Source organism: Mauremys reevesii, linkage group 24, assembly GCF_016161935.1.
Source record: "Mauremys reevesii isolate NIE-2019 linkage group 24, ASM1616193v1, whole genome shotgun sequence".
Classification (NCBI taxonomy): Eukaryota; Metazoa; Chordata; order Testudines; family Geoemydidae; genus Mauremys; species Mauremys reevesii.
The window spans coordinates 9463986-9490009 of record NC_052646.1 but is presented as its reverse complement, the minus strand read 5'-3'; the positions used below and the strand labels follow the sequence as shown (position 1 = coordinate 9490009).

Below are 26024 nucleotides of genomic sequence, written 5' to 3'. Positions count from 1 at the left end.
TCTATTCCTGGCCTTGATGAGTTGTTTCCCCACTTGCTCTTTGTCTTGTCTATTGTGAGCTCTTGTGGGACTGCCTGTCACTAGGAGTGTATGTGTGCAGCACCTTGCACCATGGGTACCTGAGCTCAGGAGTGGTCCTCCAGCACTGCTGTAATATAGCAGATAATGGCGCACCTCTATTTACACCAGTTGAGGATCTGGCCCAAAGCCCTGGAAGGCAGAGGGGAGACGGCATGTCCATTTCAAAACCTTTTTTATTAAAAGAAAGCAAGAGAGACAGCAAGCTCGGGAGCTTTGGGGGTGCTAGTGTGTGTGAGTGCGGGGGAGGGCAGGGCACTGGGGACGCTCTGCAGGTCACCCGACATCATGCTGCCCATAGCCGGTCCTGGTCTTTGCTGCAATTCTCCCTGATTTTCTTTTTATCCGTCTACCCCTCCCATCCACGAGTTTAATCTTTGCATAAATCTCTCAACCTGCTGAGTTACCCGTCACAAAGCCATGTTGACCACAGAGCTTGTCCTCATGGGTCATTTCTCCAGCTCATCTACCTACGTATTCAACTCCTTGACATTCTCCATCTATCTCTCCAGCTATGCAGATACACCAGTGCATAGCCCCCGTCCATCCACCCCATGGTCCGTGCACCCAGACCCTCGCTCCTCCATACACTTATCAAGCTGCTCCGCACTCTTCTGCTTCCATAGTCATCTTTCTGCAAGGCCATTCGTCCAACGCTTCATACCGCACACCTGTAAGCTGAGGACAGCTACTCCTCTTCTGTTGTCCCGTTCACTCATCCGTCTTGTTCTTTGCTCCATCCTTCCATCCCACCCGTTTGCTCCAAAATGACACGCCATCCCATGCTTCTCTACAATTGATGTCACTGCTATAAAAACCCTCCTCCTGCTCCTTCGTGGAGCGGGCCTCGTTCATTTATCTGTACAGCTATAAAATAGACATATGTTTATAAATATCTGATTTATTACCTGCATATTCACCCCTTGCACACAACTCCGCCATAGCTGCAGAGTTGCTACCACTACCCATTTTACCCTGTTTTATAGACCCAAATAACAGGGTACATCTGCCATCCATTTGTCTCCCCATTCACTCTTCTCTCTACCTCCTTCGCCAGCTATCACTCCTTCTTCCGTCCAGCCCTCCTTCCCAAACACCTGTCGCTTCATGAGTCTCCTTCCTCGCATCCTTCTACCATCCCCCAGTCTTCCGTTCTGCGCCCGAACACTTTGTCCTTGGCTGGCTCTGTCTCCCCACCTCTGCACCATCCCATTACACCTTGGACTCACTCTCCGGGTTGGCCAGGCTACCGTTCCTCTCCTTATCCCCTGCTTCTTTCTCTGTCCCTTCCTCCACCTTCTCGTCCAGCCGGCTGGGGATGGACCAGTAGAGGTGGGCGTCCATGCGGGCCGTGGCCTCGGCCATTTCCTTGGCGCTGCAGCTGGGCGTGGGCACCTCAAAGGTCTGGTGAAAGCTGTTGTAGTCCACCTCGTAGAAGCCATCCTCCAAGCTCAGCACTGACATGAAGCGATGTCCCCACAGCACCTCGTCCATCAGGTAGGAGCTCCGGGCCTGGCAGGTCATCCCTAGGGAAACAAGGGCAGCACTGATAAGGCAAAAGGCCCAGTCGGGAGGGCACTTGACTAGGATCCAGAAAACCAGGCTTCTGTTCCCAATACTGAGCTGCTGGACAACCCTGGGCAAGGCACTTCCCCATTCTGTGCCTCAATTTCCCCTACTAACCAGTGTCCATTAGACCGGAAGGGTCCATCTACACTGCAACTAAACACCCATGACTGGCCCATGCCAGATGACTCTGGCTGCAGGGCATTCAGGCTCAGGGACAGTGTGAACAACTACACTGCAATGAATCAGCCCCACAGCCTGAGCCCAAGTCAGCTGGCAGGGGCCAGCCGCAGGTTTTTCATTGTAGCGTAGACATATCCTAAGATGCAGTTAGGCACCTCAATCCCTTTGAAAATCTAGCCCCAAGTTCTTCAGGGCAGGGATCATCTCTCATTGTGTGTCTGTGCAGCCCCTGGCACAAGGGGGCTCTGATCTCATCTGGGGCAGGCACTATCTTATACCCCCTGTCCGCAGCACTCCGCACAACAGGGGCCTGATCTCAGTTGAGGCCTCCACATGTTACCAGAAGATTAATAACAGTCATGCTGGCCATGTTCTCATTGCCTAGGCACTGAGGTTTAAACTGTAGCCCGACTGCTGCCCTGCAAAGGGAAATCACCCAGCAGTGCTGTGTAAGCCGGGTTAATGGATCAGACGAGAAAGGGAGCCAGCCTTGTTGCTGGGTAGACAAGAGATGGGGAAAACAGCAGTGTGCTCACCTCGTCCAGGGTGCTGAGCCTGGTGACTGGCCAAACCCAGGGGGAAGGAAGGCTGACTAAGCCGATCAAAGGGGTGATGAGAGGAGGAGAGCTCTGCCTGAGAGAATGCAGGTGATCCCCTGACTATCTCCCCCAGCCTGAGAGAATGCGGGCGATCCCCTGCCTGTCTCCCCCTGCCTGAGGGGAGCGCGGGTGATCCCCTGCCTGTCTCCCCCTGCCTGAGGGGAGCGCGGGCGACCCCCTGCCTGTCTCCCCCTGCCTGAGGGGAGAACAGGCGACCCCCTGCCAGTCTCCCCCTGCCTGAGGGGAGTGTGGGTGACCCCCTGCCTGTCTCCCTCTGCCTGAGGGGAGCACGGGCGATACTCTGACTGTCTCCCCCTGCCTGAGGGGAGAACAGGCGACCCCCTGCCTGTCTCCCCCTGCACGAGGGGAGAGTGGGTGATCCCCTGCCTGTCTCCCCCTGCCTGAGGGGAGCACAGGCGACTCCCTGCCTGTCTCCCCCTTCCTGAGGGGAGTGCGAGAAATCACCTGACTGTCTCCCACTGCCTGTGTGGAGCGTAGGCGATCCCCTGACTGTCTCCCCCTGCGTGGGGTGTTGCCTATTTTGCCCTGAAAGGCGTTTGCTGAACTATTCTAGCAGAGACAAACTGGACTTAGAAACACCATGGAGGCCCCCTAGGCTGTGGGGACTTTCCACTGCTAGTAACCCCTATTGCTGCAGCAGAGAGGTTGGCCCCCTGGGAGAATCAGTCCCCTCATCACCTCACTGCACTCAAGCACCTTCAGGCCTGCAATGACTCATCAAGGCACATGGGTTCCTCCACATTATGGAGCCCACTAGTGTGGAATAAACTGGACTTATGAATTCAGGGAAATCCACCCTGGGGGTTGTGTTACCTGCAGGTTGCATAGTGTTACTCATGTACCCACTTCAAATCCACTTTCCTCTTCCCTTTACATGCTTTGTCTGTATTTCCCCTTGTAAATAAAGTGTGCCTTGATTGTTGGCCCATCTGTTATGGAGGTGTCAGAAGAATATATGTACGAGGTGTCAGGCTAATCATAGGAGTAAATACTGGGTCAGGGATAGTTGAACCACACTGGGAGGTGAGGTCAGGTTCCTAACTTCTTTAAACAGTCAGGGAGAGGCACCACTAGTTAGCAGCAAAAAGCCCAGAGCATTGAAACCCAAAGCAGAGTGACACCGGGTAAGGTCTCCCTTAGGGCTACAGTGATCCATAAACCTGCTACAATTATAATGACTAGAGACAGAAAGCAAAGCCGAGGACAGTCTAATAATTATTCAGTGCATTGCAGCAGAAGGTGCTAAAGTGAAGCTTCTCCACGAACCCAGCACATAGCACATGGGAACAAAGGTCTGGGTCTCCATCTGCCTGCAACTGGTGGTAGACAGACAGGTTCCTACAGCTGCCTGCTCCTTTATTGAGTCTACTAAGCTTTTGACCACAGTGACATCATGTGGCAGTGAGTTCCACAGGCTAATTGTGCGTTGCAAAGAAAAACATCACCAGTTTCAGTTCTGTTCCCTTGGAGTTGTACTGAGTGCTGCACCCAAGGAATGTTCCTTCTGGTGCTGTCTTTGCCATAGGTGGCCAGGAGAGGTCAAGCCAGCCTCAGAGAATACATGCTGGCTGCTGGGCCAAGAGAAAAGGAGGTGACAATCCTGGGGTGAACAAGGGCCAGGAGGTGGGAAGTGCCCCCATTGTTGTTTACAACGGGCTCAGTTAGCACATGTTGACCGGCAATCAGTGAACTCTGGCTTTGTCTTCACTGCAGTAAAAGGAGAGTTTTTCCATTGCTTTAGCTCTCTTCTGGGAAATCAGGCTGGAGTTTTTGCCATAGTTGAAGGAGGTCACACCTGGCTGGGGGAGCCTATAATGTTGACCCTACCTAGCTATATTGCAATAAAAGCTACAGAGCCTTGTCTCCACTAGGGTTTCACAGTGAGAGAGCTAATTACGTATGTCAGTACGTTAGTTATCTCGCTGAAAGAACACACCAGTTTTGGCAGTGAAGACGTAGCCTTCTTCACACATGGAGTTGATCTGGACTAGTTAATCCACTTTAAATTCACACTCGACCTTATTCCGGGTTAATTTTCATGGGCGTGGAGTCAGAGGGCCCGTGTTCCTTGAAGGGGTTATTGTTGAAGGGACACCAGGGGAACAGGGCACTGGTGGAGTTTGGCTGAAGGCAACTCAGCCACATGGGTACAGCAGTACACAGGATTTAATACATTTCCACGTGTTCACATGAGCCTGCATCCAGCTTCACTCATTGCTAATGAAACACAGATAAACTCTCAGGCCTGGGTTACTCAGTTTTTGTCTCGGTATAAAAATGTTGGTTGGGGGCGTGTGATTTTTTTACCCCTATAGTTATGCTGGTACAACACAGTTAGGCTGTGGCTACAGTAGGAGTGCTGTACTGGTATAGGAACACCAGTATACTATACACACAACACACTTCTGGTGTGGCGGTAACTGTGTCCCGAAGAACAAGCTACAGCAGTAAAAGTTCAGTTTTGCTGGTCCAGCGGCAGCTACGCTACAGACTTCTGCAAGCACCGCTTTGCCGGTTAGGGATCCAGTGCTGGCAGAAGTCTGTAGTGTGAAGTCTGTATGATTGCTCAGAGCTCCAGTATGAAACTGGAGAAAAGCCTGTTTGGGTTAAGTTTAGAGGCGAGAGCAACAAGGGTGATGTCGTGGTGGACGTCTGCTATAGACCACCAGACCAGGAGGATGAGGTAGACGAGACTTTCTTCGGACAACTAACAGAGGTTTCCAGAGCACAGGCCCTGGTTCTCCTGGAGGAATTCAATCACCCTGACATCTGCTGGGAGAGCAATACAGCTGTGCACAGACAATCCAGGAAGTTTTTGGAGAGTTTTGGGGATGACTTCCTGGTGCAAGTGCTGGGGGAACCAACTAGGGGCCGTGCTCCTCTCGACCTGCTGCTTACAAACAGGGAAGAACTGGTAGAGGAAGCAGAAGTGGATGGCAACCTGGGCAGCAGTGACCATGAGATTGTCGAGTTCAGGATCCTGATAGAAGGAAGTAAGGAAAGCAGCAGAATATGAACCCTGGACTTCAGAAAAGCAGACTTTGACTCCCTCAGGGAAATGATGGGCAGGATCCCCTGGGAGGCTAATATGAGGAGGAAAGGAGTCCAGGAGAGCTGGCTGTATTTTAAAGAAGGCTTATTGAGGGCGCAGGAACAAACCATCCTGATGTGCAGAAAGAATAGCAAATATGGCAGGTGACCAGCTTGGCTTAACAGAGAAATCTTCAGTGAGCTTAAACACAAAAAGGAAGCTTACAGTAAGTGAGGACTTGGACAGATGACTAGGGGGGAGTATAAAAATATTGCTCAGGCATGCGGGGTGTAATCAGGAAGGCCAAAGCACAATTGGAGTTGCCGCTAGCAAGGGATGTGAAGGGTAACAAGAAGGGTTTCTACAGGTATGTTAGCAACAAGAAGAAGGTCAGGGAAAGTGTGGGACCCTTTACTGAATGGGGGAGGCAACCTAGTGACAGAGGATGTGGAAAAAGCTGAAGTTCTCAATGCTTGTTTTGCCTCAGTCTTTAGAGACAAGGTCAACTCCCAGACTGCTGCACTGGGCAACACAGAATGCGTCCTAGGGTGCTGAGGGAGTTGGCTAATGTGATTGAAGAGCTATTGGCCATTATCTTTGAAAGCTCGTGGTGATCGGGAGAGGGCCCCGAACGATTGGAAAAAGGCAAATATAGTGCCAATCTTTTAAAAAGGGAAGAAGGAGAATCCGGGGAACTACAAACAGCCTCACCTCAGTCCCTGGAAAAATCATGGAGCAGGTCCTCCAGGAATCCATTTTGAAGCACTTGGAGGAGAGGAAGGTGATCAGGAACAGTCAGCATGGATTCACCAAGGGCAAGTCATGCCTGACCAACCTGATTGCCTTCTATGATGAGATAACTGGCTCTGTAGATATGGGGAAAGAGGTGGACGTGATATATCTTGACTTTATCAAAGCTTTTGATACTGTCTCCCACAGTATTCTTGCCAGCAAGTTAAAAAAGTCTGGATTGGATGAATAAACTATAAGGTGGATAGAAAGCTGGCTAGATTGTCAGGCTCAACAATGGCTCGATGTCTAGTTGGCAGCCGATATCAAGCAGAGTGCCATAGGGGTCTGTCCTGGGCCAGTTTTGTTCAATATCTTCATTAATGATCTGGATGATGGGATGGATTGCACCCTCAGCAAGTTCGTGGATGACACTAAGCTAGGGGGAAAGGTAGATATGCTGGAGGGTAGGGAGAGGGTCCAGAGTGACCTAGACAAATTGGAGGATTGGGCCAAAAGAAATCTTCTAAGGTTCAACAAGGACAAATACAGAGTCCTGCACTTAGGACGGAAGAATCCCAGGCACTGCTACAGGCTGGGGACTGACTGGCTAAGCTGCAGTTCTGCAGAAAAGGGGGATTGCAGTGGACGAAAAGCTCAATATGAGTCAACAGTGTGCCCTTGTTGCCAAGAAGGCTAACGGCTGCATTAGTAGGAGCGTTGCCAGTAGATCGAGGGAAGTGATTATTCCCCTCTATTAAAGCACTGGTGAGGCCACATCTGGAGTATTGCATCTAGTTTTGGGACCCCCACTACAGAAGCGATGTGGACAAATTGGAGACCCCAGCGGAGTGCAACAAAAATGATTAGGGGGCTGGGGCACATGACTTACGAGGAGAGGCTGAGGAAACTGGGGTTATTTAGTCTGCAGAAGAGAAGAATGAGGAGGGATTTGATAGTAGCATTCAACTACCTGAAGGGGGGTTCCAAAGAGGATGGAGCTTGGCTGTTCTCCGTGGTAGCAGATGACAGAACAAGGAGAAATGGTCTCAGGTTGCAGTGCGGGAAGTCTAGGTTGGATATTAGGAAACGCTATTTCACTAGGAGGGTGGTGAAGCACTGGAATGGGTTCCCTAGGGAGGTGGTGGAATCTCCATCCTTAGAGGTTTTTAAGGCCCAGCTTGACAAAGCCCTGGCTGGGATGATTTAGTTGGAAATTGGTCCTGCTTTGAGCAGGTTGAACTAGATGACCTCCTAAGGTCTTTTCCAACACTAATATTCTATGATTCTATGACCTGGACTTAGAGTGGTATAAAGGTGTTTTAAGATCTAAAGATGAAAAGTGCTATATAAAAGCTAGGTATTAATTATTTTACTAGTATAGCATTTTCACCTACTCATGTGGGAATAGCTACCGGAATAAGCACATTTATATTAATATAATGTGCCCACCCTCAGGGGATTGGGCTCCTATCTGCATCTTTGGCACCTAAACACCTTTAAAAGTCCAATCTCTAGATACAGCAATGATGTATGTGGGATAAGAAGTAGGACAGAATAGAATAGAACCCAAACTGCAAGGCCCTGCTGCATTTCAGCTCAACTCCCATAGCAGGACTTAAGTTGCCTGGTTCTAGGACTCATCACAAACATCTGTGTCCTGGAACAAGCACTTGGGGAGAGTCCAGACCAGCCTGTGCAAATGTGTTAATTATCTTGACTTAATTGACAGTCAATTTACTTGAGCTATAACCTCTCCTGTAGAGGGACTTGCCTCCAGGGGGAAAAACTAAGGGGTGAATTTAAATGGGTATAGTTATATCAGTATAACCTTCGTATGGACACTTATCTCAGTATAAGAGGGGTATTTTTTGGTTTAGCATATGTCACTTGGGAAGGGGGTTAAAGGTAAACCAAACAACAACCACTCTTGTACTGGAGTACTTCGTGTCCACATGGCGAGTTACACCAGTATAACTACAGGGGTTTTTAACTGTCCAGGTACAATAATAGTGGTATTATTGATACTGGCTTCCTGTGTAGACAAGCCCCCAACGGGTTTGTGGGGAACCTGGGACTGGGTTTGGGTTTGTAATAAAACCTTTGGGAAGAGAGAAAAGACTTGTCGAATCATCGATTCTAAGCCCAGAAGGGCCTAGTTTGACCTGCTGTATAACTCAGGCTATAGAAGTTCCCTGAATTAATACCTAGTAGAACTAGAGTAAATCTATTACAAAAAAATCAAGTCTTGCTTTAGAAATTGCCAGTGATGGAGAATCCCCCCCAGCCCTTGGTACATTGTTCCAATGGGTAACTACCCTCACTGCTAAACATGTGCACCTAATTTCCTGTCTGAATTTATCTAGTTTCAGCTTCCAACCATTCCATCTTGTTATACCTTTGTCTGCTGGATTGAAGAGCCCGTTATCAAATGTTTAGTCCTCATGTAGGTACTTAGACAGTGATCAAGTCACCCCTTAACCTTCTCTTTGTTAAAATGACTAGACTGAGCTCCTAGAGCCTATGACCACAAGGCAGGTTTTCTAATCCCCGAGTCATCCTCTTGGCTGCTCTCTGAACCCTCTTCAATATATCAACATCCTTCTTGAATTGTGAGCAGCAGAGGTGATAGAATAGAAGGAGAACTAGTGAGAGAAAAGAGAAACAATCGTGAAAGAGTCTGAAAGCAGAATGGGAGAGAAAGTGGAGAAAGATATTGAAAGAGTGAGAGAAAGTGAAATTGATTAAAAAGAGTGAAAAATAAGTGAGAGAAGAGAGTAAATGAGAGGGTGGTAGTGAAAGAGGAGAATGGGCAGGGGGGCTGTTTGGAGCTGGAGGTTATGTTGCTGTGGGCACATCATGTAGTCAGCTAGTTGGCATGGCCCGGCGCTGCCATCCATTCCTCTTACACTCTCATTCACTCCAGCCATCCAGAGGGATTAGCCTTGTATTATCACGATCAATCGAAGCATTAAGCCTCAGCCTGGATAAAAGATACATGGATCCTCATTAATGCTGAAATCCCTCGGAGAGGGAACCTGGCCCCCCCTCTCGGAGGACAGAGCGCAGGCTCCATCGGGATCCACAGAAGAGCTTGATGGGGTACAGACAGGATGTAAGGAGGTGAAATCCCCACTGTGCCAGTGCCCTGAGATGGGGCAGGGGAGGGAGGAGGAAGGGGTACGTGGAAAGAAAAGATGATCAGCTTCCAAAATTAGGGCCAGAGAATCAGTGACACATGACAGCAGGTGACCATGGTTTATGGGCTTTATGCCCACCTCGCTGGGGCACTGCCAGGACCATCCAATCCCAGGAACAACCCCCTGCTTCCCCCCCGCCCCCCCTTACACTGGTTGCAGGGCACATAGGGAGACGGCATCATAGCTCATCATGGAGCAGCAGTGAAGTACCAGTGCCACCTACTGGTGCAAATGTGCCATGCACCTTTTTGTTTATAGCTCCCTTCTGCAACCCCGTCCCCAGCCTAGCTGGTGTTTCCAATGCACTCGTCACCATGGTATCTGGGACCTCTTATATTTGGCACAGAGGCTGCCCTTTGCCTGCAGACACTGCCCACTGGGAAGGGTCAAAATACAGGCTGCTGGTTTGCTTTCAAAGGGCAGATCGGAGCCTGGCCAGAGACGGATAATCCCTGGGAATGAAGAGTTCAGAAAGGATCTAGCCGCTGTGTGTCTGACTGATCTTCCTCCCCTCATTTGATAACCATTAGCAATAATAACTGGAGTGCCCAGCTGGTGAATCATGCACCCACGTGTGAAATTTAAATCCTGTACATATGCAATAGTCACTTCACCCACCAGCAAAATGCAACCACCTCTGAGGCAGGGGCATCATTTCAGAAACATTCGGGGTGGGGCCACGTTGTGTCAGCATATGGAACATGATATGTGCTTATATTGTAGCTGGCAAAGTCAGGGTGGGGAGTGGAAGAGATAATGGAATATCCAGACCTATGAAAAGTTGGGGGGGACCAAGTTTGGGGGAGCAACTGCCCCCTTGCTCCATAGTAACTAACACCCTCACTCTGGGGCGGGAGCGCTGTTTAATGGCTGCAGAACGATGCCATTTGACAGTCATGGGCATCCGCATGGGCATACACAGCTCCATTCATCTGGCTGGATCCCACCAGGGTGCACCACAAAGACAACCCTGTTTCATTGTGCCCCCATGTCAGAGGGCATAGAAGCAGCATAGTCCATAGGACGGAGCAGAGACCTGGGACTCTGAAGATCCAGGTTCTGCTCCTAGCTCTGTACTGTGTGACCTTGCACAAGCTCCTTCTGTGCCTCAGTTTCCCCATCTGTAAATGGGGGGTAATGATGCAACCTGTTTTGAACAGAAACTTCAGGGACAGCTTTGTAGGATCATGATGATGATGATAATGTAATGTCACTGTAACATCCAACACTGGCCACCTGGTCTGCTAGGTGCTGTACGTCCACCTACCAAGAGGCAATCCCTGCCCTGAAGACACTGCAAATAGACAAGATAGACACAGGAGGGGAGGGGACTGAGAGGCACAGGCCTGCACAAGGTCATACGGCAGGTGTGTGGCATAGCTCGGGTCTCCTGATTCCCAGGGCAGGGCAGTGGCCTACCCACTCACCCACACTGCTTCTCTCGCAGCCTACCGCCTTTGTTCCATAAGAGTCCTGCTGCAGCTGTAGCCTTGCCAGAAGGATCACAGGGCTGGAGAAGATGAGGGCTGATCCCCAAGTCAATCCTCCTACGAGGGAGGCACGTAGCTCTCCCCCAGGGGATGCATCTGCTACTGACCTGTTCCTACACTTGCTCAGAGCCAGCCAACAGGCAGAATTATCCACTGGTGGCATGGCCCTGGGTTGCCGTGGTGACGAACGTTGCACTGAAAGGAAGGGTTACATAACTCCCCATGGCCGGGAGAGGAAAAGGTTTAAAAATAAAAGCTGCTGTTCCCATGTCCAGGAGCAAGGGACGAGGGAGAGAGAAGGAACAGGAAGGCCGTGAGCCAAGGGAAGATGGGGCATGGGGAGAATTTTTTCAATGAATCCCCAGGAGGCAGGATCCTGTCCTTAATCATCCCTGTGCTGCCCAGAGCATGGCAGCCAGGCTGGGCTGCTGCTGAGGCCATCGCTTCATCTCCCCTCTGAGCTGAAGTGACACTGGGAAATTTCCACAGAAAGCCTGGGATTTGACACTATAATAATGAGACCTAGTGCAATTCTCTGGGGCTTCTCTGTAGCTTTCAGAGCAGGTCAGGCTCCTTATCCCCCTTTCACAGCTGGGCAAACTGAGGCAGCGTGGTGCTGTGAGCTGCCCAAAGTCACCCAGCCGGCCAGTGACAGAGGCCGAGAGAGTTCCCAGGTCTCCTGAGTCACTGTCCAGTGCTCTATCCACTAGAACACACTGCCTGCCATTTTGGCTGCTTACATCAGTGTTTAGATGGCTGGGGCATGGTCTCTGGGTTAGAGTTTAGAGACCTGGATTCTCTTCGGGCAAATCCCTTCTCGTCACCGTGCCTCAGTTTCCACACCAGTATCCTGGTGAGACTATCACCCCACTGTGTCTGCCTTGTCTAGTCAGACTGTGAGCATTTCCTGACAGGGACTGTATCCAGCGCTTAATTTGTAATGAAAGAAGTTCCAGGGCTCAAGCAATTTTTTTACTTTTCAAACTGACATGGCAAGACCAAAGATGCTGGGGCTCTGAACTGCCAGGCCCAGAGGTGCCGGGGCTCTGAACTGCCAGGCCCAGAGGTGCCGGGGCTCTGAACGGCCAGGCCCAGAGGTGCCGGGGCTCTGAACGGCCAGGCCCAGAGGTGCCGGGGCTCTGAACTGCCAAGCCCAGAGGTGCCGGGGCTCTGAACTGTCAGGCCCAGAGGTGCCGGGGCTCTGAACTGCCAGGCCCAGAGGTGCTGGGGCTCTGAACTGCCAAGCCCAGAGGTGCCGGGGCTCTGAACTGCCAGGCCCAGAGGTGCCGGGGCTCAGCCTGGCACAAATTAAGCACTAACTGGGTCTCATTATGTGTCTGTGAAGCACCTTCCACAATAGGACCCTGATCTTGGTTAGAGTTTGTGCAGCGTCAAACCCAATGTGGCCCCGATCTCAGCCAGGGTCTGTGCTGCACCTGGCACAATGGGCCCCTGATCTCGGCAGGGCTCTATGCCACACTTGGCACAATGGGGACCCTGATCTCAGCTGGGGTCTGTGCAATTCCTGGGGCAATGGGAGCCCTGATCTTAATTGGGTCTGTGCAGTGCCCAGCCCAATTGGGGCGGGAGGCGTGGTCCTGATCTCAGTCAGGGTTTGTCCAGTGCCCAGCACAGTGGGGCCCTGACTTCATTTGGTGCTTCGATGTGCCACTGAAATACAAATCACAATTCGCTACCTACTTCATAGCAGTTCTGGGAGGGTTAACGAATGTCAAAAAAGTGCTTTGACCGTACAACCCCCCTATCAAAATGCAAAGCTCAGCAGATCTCAAACTGTTCCGCAAAGGCCTCCTGGTCTGTGGGCAGATGGCTGGGCACAAGGTAATACTTGCTCCGGATGCTAGATTGCGCCAACAGACAGCTAGAGTAAAACCTGTGCCCGCTCTGTATCTCTCCCAGAATGTCACGTCACTGACATTCACCGAGTGCCCAGGGGCTACTGTCGCTATGGCCCTGCCAAAGGGAAGGTTGCGGCGCTGCCCGGCTATCTGCCGCTGCTTATCTGGCCCCATCATGGCAGACCCTGAGTGCCTCAATGAACGTAGCCTCACATCACCCATGGGGGGCAGCATTACTAGCCCAGCTTTAAAGGGTAGTGCAGGCTAGTGAACAGAGCACTGACCTGGGGCTCAGGAGACCTGAGCTTTAGTCCCATCTCTGCCACTGACCTGCTGCGTGACCTTGGGCAAGTCATCTCCACTCTTGGTGCCTTGGGTTCTCTTCCCACCCTTTGCCTGTCTAGTCTCATCCGGGAACTATTTGGGGGCAGGGACTGCCTCTCGCTATGTGTCTGTGCAGCATCCGGCATGATGGTGTCATGATCTTAGTGGGGCTTCTCGGCACTACCCTACTATAAATAATAATACCCACAGTGTAACAGATGGGGAAACTGAGGTGCAGAAAGGTGATTTTTGAAAGGGACAAGTGATCTGGAGCGGGGGAGTCTGAATTCATGACTGGAGCTGGATTTTCAGTTTGGGGGGGGCTCAGACTCAAAGCCATTAGTCTCAGCTGAAAACGAAGACCCATGTGTCTTTAAGGGTCACCCAGGGAGACTGTGGTAGCCCCTGAAATTGAATCCAGATCCCCCGAGCCCCTGTCCGGTGCCTTAACCACACAGCCACTGCCCTCTTCACTACAGAGCACGTCCTGTTTGATTAAATCCATCAGCAGCCCATGGAATTGGTGCGTAACAACGAAGAGTACAGCTAGCACTGAAAGCAGAGCAGAAAGCCTCAGCACCCTGAGCAGCACAGATTTCATTTACATAAAGGCTCCAGGTCATTAACAGGGAATAAATGATGCATTCCCACCACGAGCTCATGTCAATTGCATGATGGTTTATTGCCTGTGCTTGACATGAAGCTTCAGAATAAAGGAGATTTTTTTTAACCTCTTCAAAGTGATGGTGATTCATTCCCTATTGATTGAATAAAACAAGAATTACTGTTTATTTAATGATCTTCTCTTAGGGTTCCTATTTCTTCCAGCTGCCCTTTTTTTTTCTTTTTCATTTTTAATTAACTAACGGGGAACTCAAATGCATCCAATATATTATTATTTGGATAAAGGTAGCGCCTACAGACCATAACCCAGATCAGGACCCCAGACTGAGATCAGGGCCCCATTGTACCAGGCGTTGCATAGTCCCTACCTGAGAGTGGGGCCTCATTGTGCCAGGCGCTGCACACAGTCCTTCCCCGAGATCAGTGCCCCATTTCGCCAGGCACTGCACAAATATACAGGGATACAGTCCATGCCTGAAAGAGCTCACAGTAAATTCCCATTTTACAGATGGGGAACCTGATGCCCAGTGAGAGGAAGTGACCAACCCAAAAATCACAGAGAGTAAATGGCAGAGCCAGAAGTGAACCCAGATCACGTAGCCCTGAGCCAGTGCCTTGTACCCATGATCTGTGTAAGCATTTTGCCTCTACCTCCGTGGCTTATCAGAGGGTTTTGTACCAGTGGCCTGGATCCCACTTTTAGCACTGCAGCACAGACCTCTCTCTACCTCTTGAGATAAAGGAATAATTCCATTAGCTGTCAGGAGTAGTAGGTTGTTATCCTTTAAGTGGCTCTGTTGCTGCCATTGCTATATGAATGAGATGTGACCAGGAATGAGGCAGGAGGTGAGCTCCAGGGAAGATCAGGAATGAGGCTGACAGAGATGGCAGAGCATCAGACAACCACAAGCTTCTTTGGAGTTGGATTGCAAAGAGGCTACACATGAGGGGAGGAAACCAGACTGCATGGGGAAGAATGCACACTGCCCGCTGTGGATCTAGCCGGGGAATGGCAGGTGAGCTTTCTCAACTCACTGAGGCTAAGAGGCGCTGCCCACCCAGATACAAGACAAGTAGGAGCCGGGTGTCTGGGGAGGGAGTACCTAGAGTGTGGGCTGAGCAATCAGTGTGAGTACCTAGAGTGTGAGCCCAGCCTGGGGAAAAGTCTTGGGCTGGATTCCTGTTGGGAATAAAGGACACCCCCGCCCCTGTAAGTGATGTGTTCTGGGTGCAAGTGGAACAGCCACATGATCACCTCCCAGGTTAAATGCTGCCCAACACCTGGACTGGACCCAGCCTAGGCCTAGGAGGAACTCACTCTGAACCTTGTCCCTAAACTGGGCTGGGAAAGTGTGAACAGGCCCAAAACCTGGACTGGGGTTAGTGTGAGACTGGAAGGGACTCAGTCTAAACATGGTCCCAAAACTGAACAAGAACTAGTGAGAGTCTGGATTAGGCCCAAATCTGGACTAGATCCAGAGCAAGACTGGGGCAGATTCAAGGTAAACCCTGTCCCCAAACCAGCATTAGCCTAGGTTAGGCCCAAGACCCATCCTGGTCCAATATGATCCTGGGGGACCCCAGGCACAACATCTTACCTGTGGCCTCCACCATCCCTTCCAAAATGACGACAATCTCAAACTCGTCCTTCGCCAGCTGCTCCTTGGAGACCTCCCAGAAGGGGCTGTGCTCATTGATCTCGTGGCTGATGATGAGGGGCGAGACCAGGAAGAGGCGGTCATCGCCTGTCTCGAAGCCCACGTTCATGTCTGTCTGGTTGAGAGGGATAAACTCCCCCTCCTGGGTCTGCTTGGACTTGATCAGCTTGGCCCGGATGGAGGCCTCCACAATGTGGGAGCTGCGCAGGTCCCCGACCCGGAACATGAGGCACAGGCGGTCGTCACGCAGTGAGACCACGGCGTGGGAGGAGAAGACGAGGGTCTCAGCCCGCTTGTTGGGCTGGGAGATCTTGACGAACATGCAGCCCACCATGAAGGCGTTGACCATGGAGCCCAGGATGGCCTGCAGAAGCAGGAGGATGATGCCCTCGGGACACTTGTCTGTAATGACCCGGTGACCATAGCCAATGGTGGTCTCTGTCTCGATGGAGAAGAGGAAGGCCGAGACGAACCCATTGAGGTTGTTGACACAGGGTGTCCAAGTGTGGTCCTCCAGGTGGTCCAGGTCACCACGGCAATAGGCAATGAACCACCAGATGAGGCCGAAGAAGAGCCAGGTGATGGCGTAGGCCAGGGTGAAGACCAACAGGCTGAAGCGCCACTTGAGGTCCACCAGGGTGGTGAAGATGTCCGTGAGGTAGCGGTAGGTCTCCCGCACGTTGCCGTGCTGCACGTTGCACTTGCCACCCTTCTCCACGTACCGCTGGCGCCTTTTCTTCTTCTCAGTCTTCTCCCGCTCGTTCTCCCTGCGGAGCCGCGCTGAGGCCTTGGACGGGCGGGAGCAGAGCGGGGGCTTCGCCTCACTCACCGGAGTCTCAGGGATGGTGGAGAAGCCAGAGTTCTCCTTCGCCATCTTAGCACTCTGGAGACTAGCTGCCCCAGCCAAGCTCCTTTGAGTCTGAGGGAGCAAGCAGGACACTGGGGATAAATAGATGCACCCCCACCTTTCCCAGTAAGGACACTTAACCCTTACAGTGCCGAGGACTTACAGACCCACCTCCAGTGCTCCCTCTACCCCCCACTACGGTGTCTCAGCTCTTGATTATCTCCATGGTGACCCCTAACTCCCCTTAACTCCCCAAGCCTGCCCTCAACTCCTGATTGCTCCTCTAGTGCTCCCCAACTCCCCTCAACCCCAGACTCAACCCTGACAGCCCCACAGCAGCTCCCCAACTCCCCTCAACCCTCCAGACCCAACCCCAACTCCTGATTGCTCTCCTGGGTGTTCCCCAACTCTCCTCAACCATCTTAGATCCAACCCCAACTCCTGATTGCCCCACAGCGACCCCCAACTCCCCTCAACCCCACCAGACCCAAGCCCAACTCCTGACTGCCCCCAGCGACCCCCAATTCCCCTCAACCCCCGCCAGACCCAACCCCAACTCCTGATTGCTCTCCTGGGTGTTCCCCAACTCTCCTCAACCATCTTTAGATCCAACCCCAACTCCTGACTGCCCCCCAGCAACCCCCAATTCCCCTCAACCCCCCCAGACCCAAGCCCAACTCCTGACTGCCCCAGCGACCCCCAATTCCCCTCACCCCCCCGACCCAACCCCAACTCCTGACTGCCCCCCAGCAACCCCCAATTCCTCTAACCCCGCCAGGCCTGCCCCCAACTCCAGATTTCTCCTGGTGCCCCCAACTCCCCTCAACCCCAGACCTACCCCCAACCCCTGCTTGCCCCCAGTGACCCCAACTCTGCATAACCACTCTTCCAGGTCCATCCCCAAATCCTGATTGTCTCCATGGTGCCCCCAACTCCCCATAGCCCCCTAAACCCCTCCCAACGTCTGATCTTGCCTTCTATCCCCCACCCAAAATACAGCCCCTCAGAGCCCCAACTTGGCTCCCGCTCCCCTTCCATGGGCCTGGCTTCCTGCCAGCTCCCTTCCCTGAGCTGCCCCCACAATTGCTCTGTGCCACCGCTCCTGTGCTATGGGCTGCCAGGATGGCTCAATGGTGAGGGCCCCAGGCTCTGCCACAGATTGGCTGCCTGGCCTTGGGCAAAGTCTCTGTGCCTCAGTTTCCCCCTTCCCTCTGTGCCGCGGAGGGTGATAGCGCTCATCCTGCTGTGCAGGGTGCTCTGGGGTGGAGGGAGGAGTGAGTAGAGCAGGGACATTAGCAGAGCTGACGCTGCGCAGAGCCTTGATGGGAGGAAAGAAGCCAGTGGCAGTCCCCACCTGCCGCTCCCCAGCGCCCATGGCTGTGCTGGCTAATGTACTGGGGAGCTCCCCAGGGGGTAGCCGGCACTGCAGCAGAGCTGGCATTGTTCAGCAAGCAGACTAGCAGGGGGTGGGGTTCCAGCTTAGGATCCTCTAGCGCTGTCTGGGTGTCTGCAGAGCAGAGGCACACGTCATTTACCCAGTTACCCCACCTCACTTCTGAAGGGAGTAAGACTGGAGCCCTCTCTTCACAGATCAGAGACAGCAGGGCTGGGGCAAGGCTGATCTCCTCTCGGACTGGGGGAGAGCATCTCCAGGGCCCCTGGAGTCCTGCTTCCTGCAGCACCCCCTGCAGAGCTCAGAAGAGGGGGTCATTTATCACAGCAGCTTCTGTGATGTGGATACGGATCAAAATGCAACACTGATGCAAATGTAGGGTGCCGAGCTCTGGGGACTGAACTGAGACCTACAAACTCATTGCACTGAGATCCATGGAGCAGTCATGAGGTGCAGCTGACTTTCAGTCATCAGACAGCACGTAAACCACTGACTGAAGCTGCCTTGGCCTGTGTCCACTAGGCTTAGGCCCAAAATGTAGATATTGTAAAGGGGGGTGGTGAGCTTTAATGAGCTAGATTTTGGGGATCCAGTTTTAGTCACTTCACAGGCAAAACTCCTGTTGAGCTTCAGGGATTAAAAAAAAAAACCTGCATCAGAACTGGATAAAAACTTCAGGGTTTAGCTCAGCACAAACAGAAATGTGAGACCCACAGCACAGCATCTCTGGGCTGGTGTGCCAGAGAACCAGGATGTGAAACTGACCAGAAAGAAAAGCGTGAAACTGACCAGGATGCCTGGAGCTGAGTGACCTGCAGAAAATCAACCAAACATCCACAGCGAACACCTCATTCTTACATTGAGCTTTTCACCAGTAGTTACAAGGCACTTTACAGAAGAGGTCAGTATCATTATCCTCGTTTTACAGATGGGGAAACTGAGTCACGGTGAGGCCAAGTGGCTTGTCCACGGTCACTGAGCAAGCCAGTGACAGAGCCAGGAATAAAGTAAATATCTCCAAAGGGTCTGTCTAGAGCTCTGTCCACTAGCCACACTGGGAGCAAGGCAGGGGGGAATTAAGACCTTTCCGTTTTAATGACTGCAGAGGTCAGTAACACAGTGGTGAGGTTTGGGTCCCTCTGAACTGCTGAACACACTTGCTCCCTGCAACACACCGATCCCCCCACGTTCCTACACAGCATCCCTCCCCTGCGCCTTCCCCCTGCTGCCTGTAGCACAACGGCCCCTCTCCCTGCACTGGGATCAGCAGGGGCTCAGAGGGGAGGGTGCCCCCTACTGTATCACCAGCACCAATTCCTGCAGTTCCTGAGTTTTCCCAGCCGTCTCCCCTCCACACGGTGACAAGGCTGCTTAGCGGGAGACCTACCAAGGCCACAGCTGGAGGGATATTTCCGGGGTCCCATGGGCCTCACTGAAACTCTTCATATGCCTGGGTGGAGGAAGCTGAAGACTGGGGGCAGGGCTGGGCAAAGCCCAAGTAGCTGGGGTACACGGGGGAGGGGATTCTCAGCTGTGCATCCGGGTCTAGAGCCCTGCCCCCCAAATCACAGCTCAGGCACCCTCCCGGTCTCAGTGCCTCATCAGAGAGCTGACCTGCAGCAGGACTCCCTTCAGCCCCCAGGGAGCTGAGAGCAGCGGTGGGAGGGGGTGGGGAGAAGGGAGGATGACAACCTCTCTGCAGGGAGGGAGGCCTGGAGATCTCAGCCCTGTGACAAGGATCCAGGCAACGAGATTGCTGGCACCACTAGGCTGCATGGTTGGAGTGAGCCATGGTCACAACCATCCAGGGGCCACTAGCTGGCTGTAAGTCTGTCCTCCCAGCCCCTCTCTGCTCAGCGTGAGCTCAGGGGTGCTCCTCGCTGGCCATCCTCCGGAGATAGGGCTCCCCTCAGGAGAGGTGCATGCTGAGCAGATGCACCCCCACTTCCCTCCCTGCTAACATCTCTCACCTGACTGCAGCCAATTCAGCCTTGCCTGGACCCAGAGCTCACACCTGGAGCCACCTTGCCCCACTTCTCCTTGCAAGCCTGGCTCAGCGCCCCCGTCTGCACTGCAACAATAGGAGCTAGGGTTGGAACCCTGGTTCCTCATCTCCAAAAGCCCAGGTCCTACTGCTTGAGCTAATGGAGGGCTCCCTGAGACAGCGGCAGCAGCAGCAGTAGTAGACCCTTTATCCTCTTGGGGCAGTGATGAGGGAAGCTGCTGCCTCACGGATGGCAACAGGGCTTCAGGCTGCAGCTTACTGCTCTGTGAGGAGGCGGCTGCTTGGATGGACTCAGAGCCAGCTGAATCTTTGGCCCAGATCCCAACCCCTTTCTATTTTCAGTCAATTCTCACTTGGCCTTGATGCCCCCTGTCCTCGCCCTGGAGAAGTTGACCCATCTCAGTAGGAACCTTGTGCCATTTCCAACCCCCTTTCCATGCCAAAGTGCTTCGGAGACAGAAGCGAACCCAACCTTCGAACTGCTTGGGGTTCAGTCACTGCTACCGGGAAAAGTCTCCTCTCCCTCTCTGAGCTCCAGGGAGCTGCAGGATCCCACCATGCAGAGGGGCAGGGCGGGGGGTGGGACACCTGTCTAGTCTTCAAGTCCCCTGCTGGGGGAGAGCTGCCACGGTGCAGGCTACAAAAGCTACTAGAGCTGGGGGACTGGCTCCTCCACTCCCACGCAGGGCTCCATAGAACACCCCACCAGCCACCCTCCAGGTCCCCACTCTCTGGTGCGACGCAGTGATCAGCCGCACCGCCCGGTCTCTTCAGATGACAGTGAAGTACAGACCCATAAGCCTCGCTGGAGGGCCAGAAGCCCCTCTGCCCCCTGCAGAGCATCCTGACATCCAGCATTCAAGACATGGTTCCCCCAGGGCCGGTCTGGGACCGTGCCCCTGTATGCTGGGCACCGCGCAGGCGAGTTAGTGATGGAGAAGCTGTAAAGGAGCAAATGTCAATCAAATCCTCCAGACTCGAGCGCCAGGGAATCTTTATACACTCGTGGCAACAAAGGACTCGTATCGCTGGCTAGAGGCGGGGAATACTGTGAGTGCCTCGTGGTACTGACCCCCAGCTCCCCAGCTATTCCTGTCCTGACACCCCGACTCCTGCTCTGCTGATGCTCCTAAATCCAGGTTTGCAGAACCCCTGCTGTTCCAGTCTTGGGTTCCCACCAACAGCTTTGCTGGTGCCCCTCAATCCCAACTCAAAGCCTGCCCCCTGCAATCTTAGCCCTAAGCTCCACATACACAGAGCTCTGCCTGTTCCCCTCAATCCTGAGCCCTGACCCCCTCGCTATGCCTGTCCTGGGCTCTCCATCCTGACCTCTGCCCAGGCACCTGATTCACAGCAACACCCCCTGCTGGGAGGGGAAAGGAGATAACCACAGGTTCCCCGGCACGCTCTGCCGTGCAGTGAACTCAGCTCCAGGACATAGCATCTAACATTCATTCCATGCTTTTCATACCTAGGAGAGTCCAGCTGAGGCGGCTGGTGAAGCTTGGCTCAGGGCCTTGTTAATAAATATTGACTTTGCCTATGAAGATAATGGGGCTGTTTGTGCTTCCCCCTGCACATTACTTATCATCCTCCGTTAGTCCTTGGGAGGCCTCTGCCACTGGGCTTTCACAGCATTGATTACATGCAACCAATTCCATTGCAAAAAAAAAAAACCACACTGTGGCCGCTACTGGCCCAGCCTAAATAACACCTGGTAACATTTCTAAAGCAGCTCCAGTCCTGACAAAGCCAGCAGAACTTTGTCCATTAGACACACACACACCGAGAGTTGGTTTAGACGCACTGGGTATCCGCTAGAACAATTTGCCCAGCAGTGACATGCGGCCACCTTTGGGGAGTGCCGCGGAAGCTGCAGAACAGCGCACAGCAACGCTGCCTGAAAGCTGGAGATCTGGCAGCACAAAGGTGACGGGCAACTTCTCCAATTGAAATGGGTATGGTGGGGCAGGAAAGAAGAGTCTGAGGAGGAAAACCATCTGCAAAGCCCTGCGGCAATGAGATCTTTTAGGGGGTGGCCCTGTGAGGCGCTGGGACTTGCAATTCCCACAGAGGTCAGCACCCCTTAGTGTCAGGGTCTGTGTCCCCGTGTAGCCATGGCCCCTCCAGCAGTGAGGCAGCCCAGAGCACTGTGCTGGGTCCTGCTCCTGGCTCGGACACTCACTGGCTCTTGGCCTCGGGCATGTATGTCAGGGCCAGAGTCAGGTCTCATGTGCTACCACCCACTACCACTCTGTGCCTCAGTTTCCCCACTGGTAAAATATTCAACCCTGTGCTAAATGCAGTAGAATTTGCTACCGCTAGGGTGCACACACACACACACACACACACATACACTGACATACAACACACACAATCACAGACACCATACATACCACACAAAACCAAAACACACACATATGAGCAAAACATACACAATCAAAAATATACAGGCACATACAAAGATAGACAAAATGCACCCGCAATAAACACACACACAGCACTCAGGCATGCACATACTCAAACAATAGCACAAACACACACAACATATGTATATATACACACACAAAACATACACACACCCACAAACATACCCAAACACGCACACCCTTACTTGTGAGCATGAATTTTTGAGCACAAACATGCTGTCACTATTTTCACAGGCTTCCATGGGGAAAAGGTTGAGCATCCCAAAATCTCATAAAATAAAGAACTTCAATCAATTTGGGTCTCATGAAATGTGCTGGTGACTGATCTCACACCCATCCCCATGACTCATGCCCCACAGCCCAGCTCTAGCCCCATGATGGGGCTTTCCCTAGGTATGTCTGAGGTTTGCTGTGTTGTATCAATATTATTCAACCCCATGTGTCTTTTTTGGAGGTTGGCGGCTGGGAAGCAGCGTCTGCCAGAGACGCAGCTGGCGATTTTACCCACGGTGGGCTCTGAACCAATGACAGGAGAGATGATAAGATCTTACAGTACATTCAAGTAGCAAAACCCTTCTCTGTACTGTACACAGAGGCAGGGCAGGACCCAGCCCCATGGGAGGGGGATAAGACAGCTGCCAATGCACCAGGGAAATTGACAATTTGGGCACAGAGAAAGACATAAGCCCTTGAGTAAGGACCCTCTTTATACGTCCTTGGGGGGATTAGAACCAGGACCTTTAGCTGTAATGGGGAGGGGGGAATTTCAAAAGCACACAGCACTGGCTTCATGCTGCTCTCTCAGCAATAAGGGGGAGTTTTACTATTAATTTAATGGAGCAAAGCTGGGCCACCGCTGGGCACTTCTGAAAATGCCACCCCAGCTTCATTGCCCCTTGTCGCTTGAGCGAAAGGAGCAACTCCACCAGCTAGTAGCAGTCATGGGCTAGCTACTGGGGAGATGCAAAGAAACGGCCTGGTGAATTTCACTAGCTCCAGATCAGTGCCCTGGTAATCAGGATGCCTGGGGTCTATTCTTGATTCTGTCATTGACTCCCCTTGTGACGTCTTCCCCTCTCTGGTCTTTTAGTTCCACCACCCCTCCTGGGATGATGTAGCAGCCCATGATTTGAGAGTGACAGGCAGGGAGCACCCAGGGTTAGGACTGTGAAGCATGTGCTGGGATTATTAATAATAAGGCTGAGCAGCAGACAGAAGTGGGGTTGTTGATGGCCTACTGGAAACAGCCTTTAGTAGCGTGCCTGGGATTAGTCAGTTTATCTAGCTAGGAGAGAAGGCAGAATGAGTCAACCCGAGTAGGGGGACTCTGAGCTACAAATCCAAGCCCCAATCCTGAGGGGTCCCCCTCAGACCTGACTGCCAGAGCATAGCCTGCTGCTAGCCTACAAAGCCATCGCGCCCTTTGACCTCAGGGAGCTGGGGGATTTTTTCTGCCCAGTACAGGCTCAGTTGGCTTAGCAGGAGCAAAGTCTCCTGGGTAATTAAAGGAAAATGGCAGAGCTGCCCACTGGGGATTCAAACTGCGACAATTTGTTATGAAGGAAAGTCCAGCACAGAGGGGAGAGCACCCGAGGTGCTCGGCATGCCGGGTGCTGGGGGCTCCTTGTGGGAGCTGAGCCTTGGAAAGCCTGACCCCATGGGGCTACCCCACAGTCTCTCTGTGGATTTCAAGGAGCTTTGGACCAGGACCTACATTTCAGGGAGTCATTATTCCTAATTACCCATAAGGAAGCAGCCATGTGGGCACAGGGAACTGCCTGAAAAATTTCCAAACCACATAATACTTAGGTCTTTACATCTGTTGCCCTCAGGGCACTTAGTAAAGAAGGATGGGCTTGTGGTTAAGGGTACACTTCCTAGCTCTGATAGGGACTCCCTGTGTGACCTTGGGAGAGTCACAGGATGGCTTGGTGCCTCAGTTTCCCATCTGTTAAATGGAGACCCTTCCTTTCACCATGCCTTTGTCTCTTTCAGCTACAAGCCCTTTGGGGGAGGAACCATGTCTCACTCTGTGCAGCGCCTGGCACGATGCAGCTCTGATCTCAGTTGGGGACTCTAGGCATTTCAGTGCTATGAAAAAAGTGCCATTGTCCCCATTTCACAGCTGGGAAAAACTGAGGCAGAGAGCAGTCACTTGCCCAAGAACAGCGGGGAATAGAACCCCCCACCAGTGCCTCCCCACGGCTGCCTCAGTGCTCTATTGTTTGAGAAAAGAATCTGGGGTGCTTTAGGGACTGAAGACATAACTACCTGGGTAGTGACAACAACAGACCTCACTTCACCGTGCTGTGGGAGGCTCCTGCCAGCCTAGGCACTTTAGCAGGGTGGGATCTATGCTCCCAGAGCTGGATCCTCCCATGTGGGCTTGTCATTTCACCCCCTCCGTGGCTGGTAGAATCTGACCACCCTCCAGCCATCTTAACCAGCTCAGGGGACTGCCCGGGGTAAGGGTGGTGCAGAATGGCTATCGGGGCTCCTCTGCCACTCCCCCTCCCTGCTATTGGCATAGCAACAGTAATGGGGCATGACTGGGATGCTCCTGCTATCAGCTGTGTGCAGCCAGCACAGATTAGAGCAGCTCCCAGGCTGCTCCAAATCACTGGAGCGATGGACCAGCTGTGCCAGGACCCGGGGAGGGCAGAGAGGAGCTTTACCCCATCACTGCCCACACCCAACCTGCAGCCTGGGCACTTTCCTCCTCATCTTGGCCCCAGGAGCTCTATGCTGCATCATCAGAGTGGGACCTGTAACAGAATATCCCACAGTTGTATCCTGGGCCTGTGAGGGGCAGAGAGCCCTCACCCCCACTGCCTACCCAGGGAGCATTCAGCAAAGGCCACGCATCTCACCCTCAGGTACACAGCTGGCCCTGTTACCCTAGTATCTGGGCATCTCACAAGCTCTAATGTATTTAGCCTCACTACACCCCCCACCCCCACCAGGACATGGCTATCATCCCCATTGCACAGCTGGGAAACTGAGGCACAGAGACTTACCCAAGGCCACACAGGGAGTCTGTGGCAGAGTGGGGACCTGGACCCAGGACGCCCGCAGGCCGGGCTAGCGCCCTCGCTGGTGGGCCCTCCCTCCCCTAGACAGGCCTGGGGCTCTCAGAAAAGCCCTGCTCAGGCTCCTGCGGGCTGATTCAGCTGCAGCTTCCACCTAGAGGGCTGCTGGCCCCATCCCGAGTGACCCCCTCCCCCGCCCAGTCACCGCCCAGCTGGGAGCGATGCAAAGCCATGGCCCCAGGCTGCCCCCGCCCCAGGGTGATCTGACAGATGTGTCCTTGGGCGCCCGCTGCCTGACTGGGGCTGTGGGGGTGGAGAGGGAGATTTTGCCTGGTGCTTCTGCCAGTCCCACTTCCTAGCCCTGAGCGCCCTCCTGGACCCTCTCCCTGAGCCTCCACGGGGGAGGGGGGGGTAAATTCAGCCTCCCCCCCGCCGTGGCTTCCACAGTTGGGCTCCGGATCAGAGCGTCCCCAGATCGCGGGGGCGAGCAGTGCTGACCCTCCCTCGCCCCGTCACTTACCAGCACGGTGGGAACAAAACGCCACCGGGTCCGAGTGCACACACCCCCACCCCAGGTGTAAACGGCAGCGACCGGATCCGGAGTCCGGGTGAGCCCACCCGCTGGGTGACCCTTGAAGTCAGGGCGAGTCGGGACCGGGGGAAAGGAGCGGGCAGCGCGTTTGAGAAATGACCCAGCTCCCCGGACCAGGGCCCGGTGCAAACATCCCCCCTCCCGCAGGGCTGGTCACTCCCACCCCCAACTCAGCCCTGCCCCCGCGCCCCGCCAAGTGTGAGCAGCCCCAGGGGCTAGCGGCGGGATCGGGCCCCTCCTCCCCAGCCAATGCCCGCGCCCGCGCCCCCGGCCGGCGGCGCACGGAGCTGTCCGCCTCCCCGGTGCTGATCACTTACCGCGGCCGGGCGCCCGCAGCCCGCCCATGGTCCGCCGCGCGGCCAGCCGG

At 53.3% G+C, this 26024-nt stretch overlaps 1 protein-coding gene across 1 annotated transcript; it reads right to left on the bottom strand.

Annotated features, from left to right (window-relative positions):
- Positions 1-301: 301 nt before the first annotated feature.
- KCNJ9 (potassium inwardly rectifying channel subfamily J member 9) lies at positions 302-26024 on the bottom strand. Its single transcript, XM_039512815.1, has 4 exons — positions 25975-26024; positions 15303-16281; positions 1308-1604; positions 302-945 (listed from the first exon to the last, which is right to left on the bottom strand). Exons 2-4 carry the CDS (start codon positions 16234-16236, stop codon positions 887-889), a joined length of 1290 nt encoding a protein of 429 aa, XP_039368749.1. The 5' UTR covers positions 16237-16281; positions 25975-26024; the 3' UTR covers positions 302-886.